Source organism: Enoplosus armatus, chromosome 16 (assembly GCF_043641665.1).
Source record: "Enoplosus armatus isolate fEnoArm2 chromosome 16, fEnoArm2.hap1, whole genome shotgun sequence".
Classification (NCBI taxonomy): domain Eukaryota; kingdom Metazoa; phylum Chordata; class Actinopteri; order Centrarchiformes; family Enoplosidae; genus Enoplosus; species Enoplosus armatus.
This window is the reverse complement of record NC_092195.1, coordinates 5,582,302-5,599,850: the sequence shown is the minus strand read 5'-3', so window position 1 is coordinate 5,599,850 and position 17,549 is coordinate 5,582,302. Positions and strand designations below refer to the sequence as shown.

The 17,549-nt window shown below is 42.3% G+C and overlaps 1 protein-coding gene across 1 annotated transcript in view; it reads right to left on the bottom strand.

Annotated features, from left to right (window-relative positions):
• The window catches only part of adcy2b (adenylate cyclase 2b (brain)), a 42,988-nt gene extending 25,940 nt beyond the window's left edge, over window positions 1-17,048 (bottom strand). Inside the window, exons 1-4 of the mRNA XM_070922342.1 lie at window positions 16,785-17,048; window positions 6,967-7,164; window positions 3,612-3,773; window positions 2,598-2,747 (exon numbers count right to left, since the gene is read on the bottom strand). Coding sequence (XP_070778443.1) covers window positions 2,598-2,747; window positions 3,612-3,773; window positions 6,967-7,164; window positions 16,785-17,048 — 774 coding nt within the window. The remainder of the gene's footprint in view (window positions 1-2,597; window positions 2,748-3,611; window positions 3,774-6,966; window positions 7,165-16,784) is intronic.
• Window positions 17,049-17,549: the final 501 nt, after the last annotated feature.

The following is a 17,549-nucleotide window of genomic DNA, read 5'->3' as shown; positions in this document are numbered from 1 at the left end:
ATTTGTTGGACTATATGCAGGATCCGTACAGAGGAATATAGAGTTTTATACTGTTCACATGTAAAACATGTAAGTGGCATTAGACCAGTTTATTCTGTTCTGTTCTATTCTATTAAGGGTAGAACAGAACAGAACAGAACAGAAAGGAAAAGTTCTGTTCTATTATATTCTGTTCTGTTGGGTTCTATTCTCTAATACTGCATATAAATATAGCCATTGTCGTCCACAGCTAATATTTAACCTCCTTAATAGATTTTTACATCCCTAATGATGGTTCATCGGGGCTAATCTTTCAGCACTGAGTACAGGAAGCTAAAGTCAAGTACAGAAGAGCGATTGAGGCATTTTCTTCATTTTCAAATATGCTGCCTGGCAGAGGAAAGCAATGGAGCACGTTCTGTCCATTTATAGATTGCTTGTGATCCTACACATGAAACTTGAAGTATACTTGTCAGATAGACTCGTAAATAACCGTAAATGTATTATCTGTGTTCAGTTTGCAATTTGCTACATTCCCCAAAATGCCTTTAACCACCACCAGAGGCGAGGTGCAAACTAGTCGCCTTCAGGTGGACAATAGTTATAAAACCCAGCGAGTAAGATTGAACACTGCTGCACATCCATACTTGCAGGAGAGTCCCGTACTCAAAAAGTGTCATGTGTTATGGCTAAATTGCTCTGAGGTGGTTGTTGGCAGCGAATCCCGTCTCTTTACCACGTCCACTTCAGTGGCTTTCTCTCTGTAGGATTCTTGTGGGCTACATTGTTGTTGCGAAAAGGCGACTATAGAAAAAAGCCCTTGCTGTTTGACTCTGAGACGCTGACACCAAAGTTTGATGGTTGCTGTTTATGTTCATATTCTCCACTGTCAAGTTCACCTGCAGCAGCTCTGGAAATATCTTAAACAACACGAGTCATTGTATAATATAGTCAGTTATTTGGGGGAATAAGAAAAAATGGAGAACCAGAGATGCAAGATCCATCACCCATAGCTGTTGTGTAACCACGTAAGCTGTGGGTTTTTGCTTTAATTTAGCACCATACACATCGGATGGTGGGTTGTATGAGGGTGATTTTGGTGTGCGTGTGCGTGCGTGAGCGTTCGGGCATGTGTGTGGGTCTGTGTGTGCATATTAGAGAGAGTGAATAGCTGCCTGAGGGGGTGTGACTCATAAATGCGGCTCACAGCAGAGAGGGTCATTACATTGTTCACACACCACAGGCTCATTTCCTAAAACACAGCAGCAAATTAAGTAGAGAAAGGGGTTGGGGGGGGCACTAAAAATAGAAACCAACACCACCCGCACTTATTTACTTATTCAGCACTGAAACAATATGAACACTTTACTGTGAGCATGCAGAGGGGGCATAATAGCCTGAAGGGATCTGGCTTTATTAATCATGTGTTTGAGTAATGAACTAAAGTGATCTGTATTCAGCTACTGAATGAGATTTGGCATTGTTTAGTTATACACTGGCATTTGCGTGCAACCTCACACACTCTCAAACACGCACGCACAGTCTGGTGCGAGCGCAGAGCAACATATGCCAGTGAATACATCCAACATGAAGACCGTTGCTGAAGGTGAATATTTTCTGTTGTTCAAATATCATCAAACACAACCACAAAAGTGTGTAACTGTGTAATAAATCTTTTACAATTACTTCTATTCACATGAAAAAGAAAAAATAACTCAGATAAACAAATGAGATTGTACTGCCCACCTCTAGAATCAACGGCATACATAATATGTCATAAATAACTTGAATAATAACTTGTACATACATTTGCATGTTTTGGGTATTTGTAATGTTTCTACAAAGACATGCATTTAAACCTGATATATTAATGATCAATGATGTGTTTCACCATTAGTGAGAAAACACTTTATCTTTATCATTATCTTAAAATTCCAAAGACATAACCACAGCTGATCCCTACTGAATTGTGTAATTTTATGTGTCATTTCTCTGGACAGAGAGGATGGCTAATGTCAGGGCAAAGACGCTAATGTCAAGCAAATGCCACTGCATAATACCTCTTTAGACATGACCGACTTACCAGCCCCTCATCCCTGACAAAACTGAGAAGTGAAATATTTTGGCAATAAAACAGTTTGAATTTCATTTGGGCTCTCGTCCAGTATGAGAAGCTCTGAGAGGGAGATAAGAATATCAAGTCTGCAGCCAAGCTAGCGGGCTCCGCGAGGGTGGACAACTTTGAGCTGAAACGTAAAACAATGCTCACGATGACAACGCTAACACTCTGATGTTTGGCGAGAATAATGTTTACCATGTTCACCATATTAGTTAACGTGCTAACATTTACTAATTAGCACTGAACGCTAACCTGAGGCCGATGGAAATGCCATAAGTGCTGCAGACTGGCACTGGAAATAAAATGCGTTTTGATCTGACATTTGACATTAAGTTAATGTCTCATATAGTTGTAACTAAGGCATTGAATAGATTTTGCAGTCTTATATTGAAACATTTTACACAACAGAAAAAGGAAGTTCATACATCCTCAGCAATCTGATGGCAGGAACTAACCTTGAGAGTTACTTTCAAATCTGTGTGTGTGTGTGTGTGTGTACCTGTTGGTGCTTCTCAAACTCTAGTTTAATGGGGGACTTGATGCAGTTGCAGGTGTCTTGGTAGGTCTGCTTGAGAGCCAGGTCCATCAGATGCTTGTGGTACGCCCCGGCCAGGTTACCACAGGTGAAGATGATCACGTTGGCTAAGATCTGCCACATACACCACAGGCACATATAAGCACACAAAGAACACGGCGTTAAAATAATGTTAGGAGGTGACACATGTTCCACATATGCATGTACGTGTAATTTTCCCATATCTACCTCCGTCCTCTTAAGCCTACATTATTAACTCGTAAAACCAGGCCGGAGCACACACTTGGACTGTGCTTTTCCACCACTGTGTCAACCTCCGGCTCTTTAAAATGCGGCCCTGCATATCTATAGGTTATCCTTGGTGCTGTATCCAAGGGCAATGAGCATGTTTTATTGTTGGTGTGCTGTTCCACTGTGTGTGTGTGTGTGTGTGTGTGTGTGTGTGTATGAACGATAGAGAAGAGAGAGAGACTATCGTGGTTTGAGTGTTATCAGTGTGTTTACTTTGGTGGTTGATTAGAAAGCTGTGTCAGTGTGTATTAATAGAAGCACTATGAGGCGAGATTTCCTTTGTACCGAGAGTACGTTCATTCAGAGCCTGTGTTTTAAGAGTACATTAAAAGGCAGTTCATTTGACTCTGGATGTGCTGAATGTGCTGTGTCACGATGATACAGGATAGGTTCACTGTTTTACAACCCAGACCTTATTAAAATGTCGTACCTCATCATTCTTAATCGTGCATGGAACAGCCTTACCAATTTCAGTTTAGGAAACTAACCCTGTGCCGCAGCTAATAGTGCAGTGAAGCAATCATTCAGGCCTTTAGAAAACCAAAACGGGAAGCTCACAGCAGACTCACCTCGGCTACATCTGCCATAGAAGCAGGAAGTGTTGTGCAAATTGTAGATTTCAACAGTCCTGCATTGATCTGCATGTTCAAAAGTTTGAGATTCAACATGAACAATCATCTGTCTTACCTGCCAGACTAGAGGTTCCAGTTCTGTGGCGGTGGAGGCCAGACAGACGCTGAGGGTGACTGTGTGCGAGAAGCAGGTGATGACGCTGGCAATAATGGCCCATCTCATGGAGAAGGGCAGCATGGTGTAGACGACAAACACGATGAACAGGAAGAAGGACACCTGGAAATGGGAAACCGGGAGACAAAAAAAGGAGCAAATTTGTCTGAAATAAACCAGATCTGTTCAAAGCTCCTGATGTTTTGAAACATTTTCACATTTTCTTTCAACTGTGTAGCTCTAACTTTATTAATCTAAGTGAACAGAGAGCATTACATAATTTGTTTTCCCTCACGTTACCTAATTTAGCATCATAGGTCAACCAATTCTGGGCTGATGGGATGCGCGATCATACAAGTAGTGCAGTAGTGCCAAATAATAACCACAGCAAACACAAAAATGCCCGCGATTGAATCTCACCAGAGATTTATGTTCTGCATCTTCCCTCTTAGTCTGCTTTTTGTCTAAATGCAGAATACAGTTATAAGAGTTAAATGGGCTGCCCACTCTTCTTCACAAAAAGATCCAGCGATAAACTGCTGATCCTATGATAAATGATTAGAGATGAGTGGGCTGCTCGCTCAGCATGGCCAAAAAAAAAAAAGAAAATCCTGTGATGAACTGCTTTGAAAACAAAATCCAACACATCAGAGCACCACAAAAATACTGAAGTATGATAAAATGACTGCTCAAATATTTCCTTACATATTGGAATAAGAACAAGACTGTCGAACTTTACTGTGGAAAACATTTAGAAGGAGTTTCCTGCTTGTTTACTGTAATCAGTCCTGTCTCTTTCCAGGTTTCCATCAAAGCCTCTTACTGTGACCTCCCATCTGCTCTGACTGTGGACGTGTGTGTGTGTGTGTGTGCATGATCCTGTGTGTTGTGCAGGCGTGTAGATGTGTGTTTCCTACTGTGTTGCTCATTGATACCTTGTGCCTTAACCTTCTGCTTCGTCCCTGTCCACTTCCCCTGTTGTCAGTCCACCCCTTCCTGTTATGGTGGCTGTGGTTGCCGACCAGCCGCCAAAGGGTCACAGTTCCAATTGGGACACCAGATGAACTCTGACCTTCCTGCCTGTCTGTTTATTTCCTGTGTCTTTTAGGTTCAGAGAGTCGGTCTGCAAACAGGAATCTACTGAGAGTGACAGCTTGGAGTGAATCAGACTTTGACAGAAACTGATCTTGCTTGGACCCCAATGTGTCATGTTATTATACATATACAATTTATAAAAAGACATTCATTGAAATACTTTCATGAAAGTCTCTTGCTTCCTTTGAGCAGGTGCTCTTCACATGCTACTCACAGTGTTTATGACATCAGCATTATAAACATTATTTGAAGTGACCGGGTTACAAAGGTATTATTAGCCCTGCCACTGACATATAGTTTTCTATCAAGCAAAGAACATTGGATATAAGTGATTGTTTGGCAGACAGAGTTTCACATAGAGAGAGAGAGAGAGAGAGAGAGGTGTTTTGTGTAGGCTTAGACTTTCTGTTGCCAGGGGAACCAACATAGGGAAGGATGCTAACGTCGGAGCAGATGTGGTGTTTTGAAGGTCCTGTACATTTTGCCATAACCTTCAACTCCTAACCCTGAACTCCCACCCCTGAAAAACAACGTAGGACAGAGGGCAGTCGGACTGTGTGACGTCCAGTCTGTTTGGGTGGCTGCGGGAATCGAGAATGGCAGTCCAATTTCAGGTGCGTCACCTGCTTCTGTCTGCCACGCAGGCAGCCAGAAAACACTCCATCTCCACAGCACTCCGGCCTGAATCCTAATACGCCCTCAAACACCTCCAGATGGGAACTGCAGCCATCATCTCTCCTCGGCTTCTTCGATTACTCCCCCCCCGCCCCCCCCCTTCTTGTTGCAAGCGCACGACCCCTTCTCTGAGTTTCAGACAAATGCAGCACACGCTCACTTGCCCCCAAACGCAGACACACACAGACGCACGCTTGAATACCCACATCGAAAATGTTTTGCTCTTTGCTCACTTCAGCATTTACGAGCGCCCTCGTCTCTTGCAAGTATGTGCCAACACACATGTACGTACACTCGCTCACACACAGGTCAGTGTGGCTGCGTCTTGATTCTGGGGTGCCAGGTGTGGCAGCCATGTTCAATCTGCCTTCTGGAAAGAGCCGCGGCCTTCAGAGGAATCGAATAAAGCCCAGACTAACGGGATCATGCAGCTAGATGGTGGCAGACATGGCTTGTACTGTATGTGGACAAGATATTTCTTTAGTGTGTACAGAAAGAGGGCGAGCAGGCGAGCATGTTTGGGGTGGGGTGGAGGAGTTGAAAGTGAATGACCGAGCAGAGCACAGCTTCTCTCTTCATCTCTCGGCTCTCCTCTCTTCAGACCTTCACTGTTATTAGCTCTGTGTGCTCCATCAGACATGCTGTTCTCTCAGTAATCACAATCAATCCAACCCACTGAGAGCGGGCTGCAATTCCAGCTGTTCTCTTTTCACCAGGTTTCTGCTCCCCAACAAGTTTCTTTCTTTCTTTCTTTCTTTCTTTCTTTCTTTCTTTCTTTCTTTGTCATGGGAGCAGAATAGAGTGATTAATAATGCAGAATGATTATGCTCTCACAGGTGTCTGATGATAAAAATATCTCCACCCCAGAGGAAGGAGGGAAGGAGGGAAGGGGAGTAAAAAAGGGAGAGAGGAAATTTGGACATGGTGGGGTGGGTAGAGGGGGTTTAACAGGAGAGGAGGAGGCAGGTGGAGAAGCTGGGGAGAGAAAAATGGGATTTGATGAATAGGGGGAGACAGGGCGGTAGCATGAGAAAATAGGATTTCTGAGATAGAGAGAGAGAAGGAGTCTGGCACTGAAAACTAATGTGTCTGTCTGCTGATCTGCTCACCTCCAGCTCTCATCAGGCCTCATTAACATTTGTCACACGTGGAATTAATTCTGCGCTCACACACACACACACACACATACACACACACACACAATCCTGCATGTTTATACAATCACATAAACTGACGGACAGATGTAGAAATGAGAAGCCTGCTTTTGTCTCCCTCTGTCTGATATCACGGACCCATTGTTTCAGAAATTACTACGAATTTCGATGATATTCGAAGAACAGTAAACTCGACAGGCGTAGCAACAGTAACTAAGGGCTAAGGGGGGTGGAGCTTAGCAAACAGTCAACCAAATTGATTGCAGACTCACACATGTGCAACCAAAAATTCTGTGTTTATATATTGTATATATACAGTGGGTAAGTGCGTCCTTTTAGACACACACATCCAGATACACACACATATAAAACAAACACACAGATTTATCTACCTGGTCCCAGGGGCTGAGTATCCCTCCTGAGAACATGAACAGGTAACCCATGGTGACCAGACAGGCCCATATAAGGAGAGAGAAGAGACGGAGCATCCGCTTGAAGACCGACTCAATGCAGACAAGGATGAAGATGGACAGGAAGAGGAAGAGAGCAGCGGGAACCGTGATCAAGAACGTCAAGTGGTCGTCTGTATTCTGGAGAGAGAGACAAAGAATTACTGGTTTGTACAGTTTCAGGTGAGTTTGGTGGAGTTGAACACTGACTTGCAGTATATCCCTGTTTGCATATTCATAGGCCACTCACACATATACAGTCTGTATTAATATACAAGTGGGGACCGTCCACTGAGGAGATTTGTAACATGCATCACTCTAAAGAGTCATGTACTCTAAATAATGCTACAATGTTAGCATGGAGGACCAAAGAAAGATCTACCAAAGGCACATGGATGAGTTCTGGATATGCTTTAAATACTTATTACAGATCAGTTTAACCCCTAACTTTCCTTTAACCTTAAACCCAACAAAACAAATAACTTAAAAATGTACACACTTCAGGAGAATTCTCCTTATTTTTGTGTCCTAGGAGACATTCAGTCCTCACAAAGATAGAGGCGCAACATGGGAAACACGCACACACAAACAGATGAACAGACGGCCCACAGATCGGCAGACAGACAGTCTGAGCCCAGAGAATGTGCTACAGCATCACTTCTGTACTCACACTGTCAAAGTCAGCATTTAGAAGCTGTCAACACACAAAAATATACACACTCTCTGACTCCGACCAGACCTCCCTCACCCACCTCCTCATCCTCTACAGTTAACATTACAGTTGAAGTCAAATCAAATCTATTTATATAGCACATTTCATACATGTAGGCACAACGTGCTTCACACACAACAAATATGAACAAAATAAAAGACATGAAGACATATTTAAATTAGAAATTATTCATCCCCTGCCCACCCGCCAACATAAACATACCATACATACCCAAAGAGAGAGAGAGACAGACAGACAGAGAGATGAAGGCACTAGCTAGCCATAGGCCTGAGAGAACAAGTAGGTCTCAAGATTGCTTTTAAAAGACGGCACAGTTGTGGAGACCAGATGTGATGATCTGAGAGACCTGGAGGGTTTGTAATCAGTGAGCAGGTCAGAGACGTATTTAGGAGCTAGACCATGAGTGATCTGTAAACAGTGAGCAACATTTTGAAATCAATTCTGTATTTTGTAGGAAAGCCAGTGAAGAGTATAGGAGTATAGGAGTATGTTCAGTTTTTCTTGTCCAAGAGAGTACTTGAGTACTCTGGCTGCAGCATTTTGAATGAGCTGAATGGATGAATCAGTTTTTCAGTGTCTCACTGAGACCACATGGATTTAACTTTGGAAATATTTTTTAGGTGGTATAATGCTGTCCTACTTATACTTGTAACATGGCTTGTGAATCCAGGATAAAACCTAGATTTCTAAGCTGCTCACTGGGTTTCAGAGACAGCGAGATCAGAGTGGATCTCCTGTCTCTGACCTCTAGTGCCTAAACAAGGATCTCAGTCTTGTCTTTGTTTAACTGCAGAAGATTTAGGGCCGTCCAGTGTCTAATCTGATAGTTGACAAGGTCATTTATAGAGCTGAGGTCATGTGAAAGTGAAATATACAATTGTGTATCATCAGCTTATGAATATATACGTTGTGCTTCTGTATGATGGAACCAAGTGGCTGCATATATAGACTGAACAGTAATGCGCCTAGAACTGAGCCTTGAGGGACCCCACAACAAATGTTAAAATTGCCAGTTTTAAAGTTGTCAAGAGACAAGAGATTGTGGAGCAATAGTTACATGCAGATTGTGGAGCAATAGGTAACTATGCAGCTGTTTGTAGACCTAAGCCTTTGTAGTATTTTACTTAGAAAAGGGATGTTGGAGATTGGCCTGTAGTTACTACTTAGTACTTGTAGTACCCACCACAGATGGGTCTAAGTTGTTCTTTTTCAGTAATGGTGTAATAATAGCATGCTTGAGGGAAGAGGGGAACACTCCTAATTGTAAAGAACTATTTACAACATTCAATATGTGACAGACAGCACAATACACGTTTGAAAGGTTTTGTGGGAACTGGGTCAAGGGAGCAGGTTTAGCTGCCATATCACCTCTTCTAGATCATTAGAGATAGGAGGTGAAAAATGATGCACTGTGCCCACGGTGGTATGATGATGTAGCGGCAGAGACAGGCCAGATCCATTAGTCTGTGAAATTGTTAGATTTGTTCTAATATCAGAGACTTCTTCCACGAGGAAGGTGTCAAATTCTTGATGTTTCATTGGCGTGAGAAGCGAAGCAGGAATTGATTTTGTTGGGTTTAGCAGTTTGTCAGTAGTGGAGAACAGAAATTGAGCATAGTTTTGGTCACCACGCATTATCTGACAAATGTAGGAATGTCTAGAAAGCTTTGTGTATTTGTTATAGCTCTTAAGTGCATTTTGATGTCGAGGTGAACCAGCAGCTTGGTCTTCCGCCACGTACGCTCAGCCTTCCAACAGGCTCTCTTTAGCATTTTTATTCTTACCCCATTTCTCCAAGGAGCTTTTGGTGTTATAGATACCTTTTTGGTTTTTATGGGTGCAATGCTGTCAATAATTTGACCAAGAACACAGCTGAAGTTATCCACCATGGCGTCGCATGTTGCCAGGGGTGGGGCGCTCCATGTCAGCATACTGACTGATAAATACACCTATTGCATTTTCATGGACAAAAAGGCTAACTTACGGGTTTGACTGCATTGCCATGCTTAGGGAGCCAGGTCATATTAAGAAATATGCAGAAGTGGTCTGAGATTGCAACATCTAGTTTAGGAGGATGTACACAACAAAAACTGTCCACCCTAACAGCTCAGTTATTTTACAAAAGGGACAAATTTGGCAGTAGTTTGATCCTTAGAAGGCAGTTTTCTTCAAAGAGTTCCTCATATCTTGTTGCCATTATGCCTTGTGAAGACACTGATTCTTTTTCTTTGAAACTTCCAAATCAAGTGCAAGCGTTCTCGCATAGCTGTCAGAATTTTTCATTTGTTTCAAGAAAAATGACTTCATATGAGACAAAATGACTCTTTAAAACTTTTTTACAGCTTAAAGTGTATGTCCATCATTCTCACAATGACTTCACTAATATTCTCAGCAAACTTTCATGGTGGGATGGGTGGTTCGTGGGTGAATGAAATTGTTCTCAGTACGGAGACATTATGAACCAATGTTTGTGCAGTTATCTGTTAAGATTCAGGAAAGTTAGATTCATCTGTGTCTTTGTGATGAATTATTAACAGGAGGAGACTGCAGCACCTTTCAGTTCCCCTTAATGTCGTCATCCCGAACACTTCCATCCTTTTGACCTGCCCGTAACCTCTGCATGTGTGTGTCCTAAGCATATTTCTAAGTGTACATTCTGTGGTGAAAGAAACTCTTCTGATTTATAATAAAATATACTTTATACAATAAATTATATAAATGATAAATAATAGACAATAATAGATAAAAATCCCATCACTCACAAACACATCCCACAAACATGCACACGCAAATGTGGTCAGGGTAAGCGTAAAATACTCTCTACGTCCTTTTGCCCTCTTCAGGCTGTGTAAATTATGGAACAGCAGCAAAATCACCATCATTTGCTCAAAGAGAGGACTGAGAGCTTCCGCACACTGAGCCCACTCTCACAGACTTGATCCTACCCGACACCCACGTAAACTATTTGAAGTTATTCCAAAGTCATGATTGCACTGACAGGTCCAGCAGCTGTAAATGTTAAATTAGCAAGCCACTGTGTGATTAGATGTCACAGATTTTACAGTAAAATGAACATCAGTGTGGGCATAGAAATGTGTTTGATTCTCTTAACATGCAATTCCCCCGGAGCAGCTTTTACGTAACAAAATGAAAAGGCGCCACAGACTCAACCTTGAATTTGTGGCTGATTCGACAGTTTATTGACTTGAGCTGCTTGTTGAGTATAGCAGAAGCTATTTGGCCAGAGCAAATGCAGGAACAGAGTGTTTTGCTGTGTATTAGTGCAGCAGCACGATGCAGCATAGGTAGTATGAGTCAGGGTCTGGCAAAGAGATCCCGTGAGATCTGGCTGCTGACGCCACGCCAGCCATACAGTCAGCCCGGAGTGCAGATTGAATCCCAATGAGGACGTAAGCAAGACTGCAATCTCAAACACGAGAGGGACCCTTCCTTTGGCATTAAATACAGGTTATGCTCACATACAACCATGCACACACAGGTTAGGGAGGGAGAAAGCCGCTCTCTCTCGCCACTTCAGTGTTTTCACTTATTTGCGGTAAGAAAAAAAAAGAAGCATCTGCACTTTGCACATTTCTGATTGTAGGCCATCTAATCCTGTTAAAACCCTTTTGAAGCCATTTAAAGCCATTTCCCTCGACATGGCATAGAGGGAGGGAGTTGTGCCTGCCTGCCATAATATACTGCATTGTCATCCAGAACAATTATTTCCTTTTTTAGCCCAGTCTGGCTTATCCAGCTATTATACTGGGAGGAAAAAGGGGGACCAGAGAGACATAGCAGCAGCAGCAGCAGCAGCAGCAGCAGAAAGAGACAGTGAGATGCAGAAATCTAATTATTCAGCAGTGAAATGACACAAACACACCAAACACATTATGTCAGAAAGTGAGGAGAAGGGGAGAGGTGGTACAGAGGCTTGTGTTGAAATCATGATAGTGTATGCACTTCCCAGGTTTTGGTGCCTGTTTAATATTTATCCTGCCTGATGAAGCGGCACTCGTGGCAGATTTCTTCAATCTGCTCTCAGCTTGGTTATGAAAATCATCAATAATCAACAAATCTTTCCTCGAGTGCTCCATTTGCCGTGTAGAGGAACGTTAACACACCCTGCTGAAACAGGCCAAAGGTTGCAGAGCATCCAGCATTTGACCCAAAAGATTATGATGTGAATTATTAAAACAAGTTTGATGACAAGCTTAATTGGTAGCTTATGTGAAGTCCTAATCACTTTTACAGAGGATCTATTGTCATGAAAGGAGAAGTTTGAGATACTTCCAATGCTTATGAATATCCGTTGGACTATTTGAGTCAATAGTGTCCTGGTGGATTTACACCCAACACATTTCAATACGTAATATTTCAAAATACAGCCCTCGTTCATCATGTATTGAGGTTATTGTTACTGAAGAGATCTTGAGAGATTTTGGTACTTCAGCTGCGTGATCCTACATCCATTCGTCACAGCACCCCAGGGGAGGACTTCATCAGTATGGGGTGAAGAAATTGTCATTTCATAATCGGGCAAAAAGATGCCAAAGGGCACAGCAGAGGGCCGTCGCTGCTGAGTGGATCAAACCAGTTTGAAACGCACTCGTACAAGCAAAGATTCCCACAGTCTAAATAATGAAATATATACATGTGAAGATAGACCACAGGAAAATGGTAATATGGCACTAGTGAAACTGTAACTGAGGAAGTGGGTATTCTATTAATAGTAAGAGTTTGAAGGGAATCTGAATGTTAGCTTGAAGGCTTAAAGGGCTAATCAGCACTAAATAATGCAAAGCAAATGGAATTACTCCTGTATTTAAAATCACAGTCACACCTCTCAGTCAACTTTAAAGGGCCACTCCACCACTTTTACACATCAAAGTCAGTTCAGTCAGAGACTGTCCTCCCAAGAAGAACCACAGCATCAGCAGAGCGTCATCTCAGCAAGTGCCCCATAACGATATACAGTATGTTTACGTCTAAATGACAGCCCTACAGTAATAATTATGACAGCAGGACTGGAGGAAGTCCGCTGACGTTAGAGAGCAACAATGTCTGCGTGGGGAGGAGGTCGGGTGGATAGATGGGCCAAACAAAACCTAAGACTTTAACACAGGAGACTGCCGTTCATTTCACATTTCCAACCGACCATTAAGCATGACCACAATCGTTCCGTAACCTTAACCAAGTGTTTATTATTGTAACAAAAGAACCCCAACCTTAACGGAGTACTCACTTTAACACAAACCATGCTCTTTACCTAAAAAGAAATATTACCCAGCAAGTAAAATAACTGGATTTGTTTGTTAAAAGAACCGACACATTTATTTTCAGATTTATCTAAAAATGGAATACTTTGACAATTCAACTCAACGTTTCTGCACTCCTGTATCTGCGTGTTGTGCTGCAGCTCTGACCACACCTCACTCAGTGACGCGTGAGCATCTATTTCACCTCATTCATTCCCTCACCTTCCTGCCCTCGGTAATACATTGGTGATCCATCATTACAAAAACACTCTCAGGCCTCTCACTGCTCCGCATCTATCAAACTGTCAACGAGGTGGAACCAAATCAGTGTTTACAGATGCTATTAATATAATATCAACACATTCTTAACATACGAAGACTAAAAGTGTGTTGCATATGTCCAAAAACTGGAAAGAAAACATGAACTGAAATGAACGTTATGGTCATTAAAAGCACAGTGTAATCAATCACCTAAGTCAGGAAGATAATGGGAGCTCTTTTGTCCAATTCATTGATTTCCAATGTTCCATTAGCAGATATAATATTGATCTCTATTAAACTGTCAAATGGTGATTTAAATGTCATTACGTTAAAATATTGCCATGTAATTGCTGGTTCTGTACAGACTCACACACGTTTGGCCACACACACACACACACACCCACACACACACACACATACCTACGCGCATTACAATCAATACAACTTCTAGGCAACAAGAAAGAACAAGAATTATTTTCTCTAAAAATTGCAGATAAGCCTAAGACGGAAATGAGAGACTTCCTCAGACAAACACACCCAAACAACACACACACACACACACACACACACACACACACATACAGTCACAAACATGAACACACGTGCAAGCATACACATGTACATACCAACACACACAAGCACATACACACACACAAACACATTCTGTACAGTATGGGTGGAGAAGTCTATGTCTAAAAACCACCACATTCATCCACTCCAGCCCTGATCTGAGGACAAAGATAAGAGTCATTTTGGGAGCATTAGTGCTGCTTTGGTTGGGTTTCTGCTGGCTCACTGATAAAGCCAGAACACTTACAACAACATCCTCCCCTCCCTCCACCGCCCAGCCCCAAACCTACCCTCTATTTATTCCTGCCATTCTTCTTTGTCCAGCAGTAATAAATACACATGCCTCACTGAACAACCGCTCCATGAGTACAGACTGGACTGTCTGTCATTTAATAGCAACACATTGGAAGACAAAAAAAGAAGAAGAATGATTTCGATCGACATTGTGGATGATGGGAAGTTATTAGGGGAGATTGTAATTTAACCCGTGAACACACAAGTCGCTGTATACTTGACTTACCCAGGAGGAGAGGACAACCTGGAGAAATTGACCGGCTGGGGTAATAACATCTATTGATTTGACTTAAATAGAAGTAAAGGAATCGAATCGGTGAAGGTTCTCCCCCAGGGGACGCCCGTGTTATTGAGTTGGATTGAATGTAACGTGACTTAAGACACAGCCCCCAGCAAGTAAGTCATCGCATCAGGGGCCGGGGTCTCGCCCCCCAATACAAGAAAAATGGAAATCCCCCCAAAATATTTGTAAAAAACAGCCATCAACTGCCTCCAAAAGCTAAAAGAAAGCTTATTTTCCTTCACTATTCAGTGTTAAACTGATTCCAAAATACACTGGATGGTCCATGAACTCGTTTTGCTTCGTGTTGGTTTACATGTCAACCAGCAACAGTGAACAGTGATGCTGTATATATATATATATATATATATATATATATATATATATATATATATATATATATATATATATACAGTGCTTAACAAATTTATTAGACCACCTGTCATAAAAATGAGAAAACACAAATATTTTAGAAATCTGTCAAAAACTTGTTTCAAACTAAAAATTGTATTGTTATTTATTAGGCAAATAACAAACTGGAACAACTAAATAGTCCTTATTCACATATATTAACCAAATATCTTAATATTTTGTATGACCTCCTTTGGCCCTGATAACAGCTTGCATTCTTGCAACCACAAAACAATTTTTTCTGCTTTACTATTTTTTTCTGCTTTTTTATAAGACAGTTAATTTGAGAATTCATGGATAACAACAATAATTATATTTTAGCATTAAAGATATCATTTTGATTAAAGAGCTTGGCTTGCACATACTGGTGGATTAACCATTACAGAAACATCAAATATTTTATATATCAGCAATACTGTTCATTTAGGGCAGCGGTGGCAACCACCTTACACTGGGTGGTGGTCTAATAAATTTGTTAAGAGGGCTTGATCCCAATGTCTGACTGAATGTTTGCCTCCAGGCGCTAGTTTGAGAGCACATGACACACACACACACACACACACACACACACACACACACACACGGAAAAGCAGTGTCTAGAGATCGCCCTGAACATATAGCAGCAAAACAATCATTTTGAAACAACAACCACAGCAATGAGTGGGCTTCCTTTTGTATGGCGATTTCATAAAAACACAAAAGCAGCACTTGAGAAACAATAGCTTGTGTTTGTGTTTGAGTGTTTGTGGCCAAAACAGCACTTTTCACTTGACAAAAGCAGCAACACCCACACAGCTGCGAACTACACTCTCATCCCGCTCTTGATCCACTCTGCAAACTCGGCGTTGCAATCTAAAGTGCCGCTTCACGGCCTCTTATGTTGTCACACATATTCATACACATGCACATGGGCCTCCCTGTCTCATTCAGTCTTGTGCTGAAACCAGAACTCTTCTTTTATTCTAAGACGCCTCTGTGGTCCTAACATGAAGGCTTCTATCTGACATAGCTTGTAGCAATGCAAACTCTTTTGTGTTGCTGTAATGAAATGTTTTTTATGCTTCACTATAGAAATAAATGTAACTCTGGTCTTGCTCTATGGCTGCAACTCTGGTCATCACTCCTACCAGAGAGAAACACGAGTGGAATGAGGCAAAGAAGGATGGTTTAGGGTGGATACCCAAAAACAAAATTTAAAGTGACTAGAATTTTTTAAGGTGCCATATTTAATTCAAAACATTCCTTTTTACATTACATCTGTGCTGGTTATTGCAGCTCATGTCAAAGGAATAGTTGGGAAACACGCTTTCTTGATCTTTTTGCCTGTACAATAAATACAGTATGTAGCTGGAGCCAGCAGCCAGTTAGCTTAGCTTAGCATAAAGACTGGAAACAGAGGGAAACAAATAGCCTAAAGAATAGTCTGGCACATAACCCCCAGTAAAGCATGTTCAGTAATGAGCTTTAGAAGAACTCCTAAGCTGATTTCAGTTCAGACAGAGCCAGGCTAGCTGTTTCCCCTTGCTTCCAGTTTTTATGCTAAGCTAACTGGCTGCCAGCTCCAACTTCATAATGTTTGAACAGACATGAGAGTGGTATCCATCTTTTTATCTAACTCTAACAAAATGTTGAACTGTTCCTTTAACTACCAGTGTCTTGTTCTATTTATTCTAAAAACTCAGAAGAAGTGATTTCTGATGACAACAGAGGAAAACATGTAAATGTGACAAAACGTCAGAGATTAAGTTTGTTACTATTGTGAAAATGTTGTGAAATGCACAACAGTGATAACAGTTCCTCTTTATTGGCACTGATGTGCTGCATTTATATTTAAGATGAAACTTGTTTCTTGATGGATAAACTTACTCACACCTCTAAAAACCTGTTTAAACACTTACCTCTGCACACACACACACACACACACACACACACACACACACACACAGTCACTCACCAGTCCTGAAGCAAAGAACACTGCCAGCAGTGCGAGGCAGGTTCCCATGACAATCAGCAGCAGGAACACGATCAGCGGATGCTGCTGGCTCATTCTGTAGTAGGACTCGTACAGCCAGTCCTGGGGCTTCTCGCCCTCCACGCACACCTCACCCTGGAACCCCGGGCACCCGTCTCCCAGGCTCTCGGGCCCCTCGGCACCCTCGCCGCCATCGCTCTTCTCCAGCAGGTAGCGTCCGCGGGTCCACAGAGCCTCCTGCCACATGGGTAGCTGCCTCTGGAAGGACGGTCCTGCTTTCTTACTGACCAAAACACGAGCTCACAAAAGTGAGCGAGGGTGAGGGAAGCTTTCACTCCCCTTCTCTCTCCACCTCCTCCTCCTCTTCGCTTAGAAAAGTTTGGTCAGCTGTGTGGGATGGATGGACAGCTGAGTGAAAGGGAGCCAACTTTTCAGCTCCTCCGGTTTCCTTTGCATCCTCTGCCGCTCCTTCAGCTTGAGGTGACAAACTGAGTCAGGACAGTGTGAAAACGGATCTTCCTCCTTCTCCTCCACCTCCTGTTCTTCCTCTCAAAGAAAGTGGTCGGACGCTGAAGAGGAAAGATGAGACCTCAGCTCCCTTCCTCTTGCTCCTCCTTCTTGTTTGGTCTTTCTGTTTGGTCAGAGAGAGAGCAGGGAGCCTCTGCTTACCGCTCGGCACTGTAGCTGCGACGAGGCAACATGTTATTCTGCTGAGGTGCAGATGAGGACTGAGGGAGAGAGAGAATG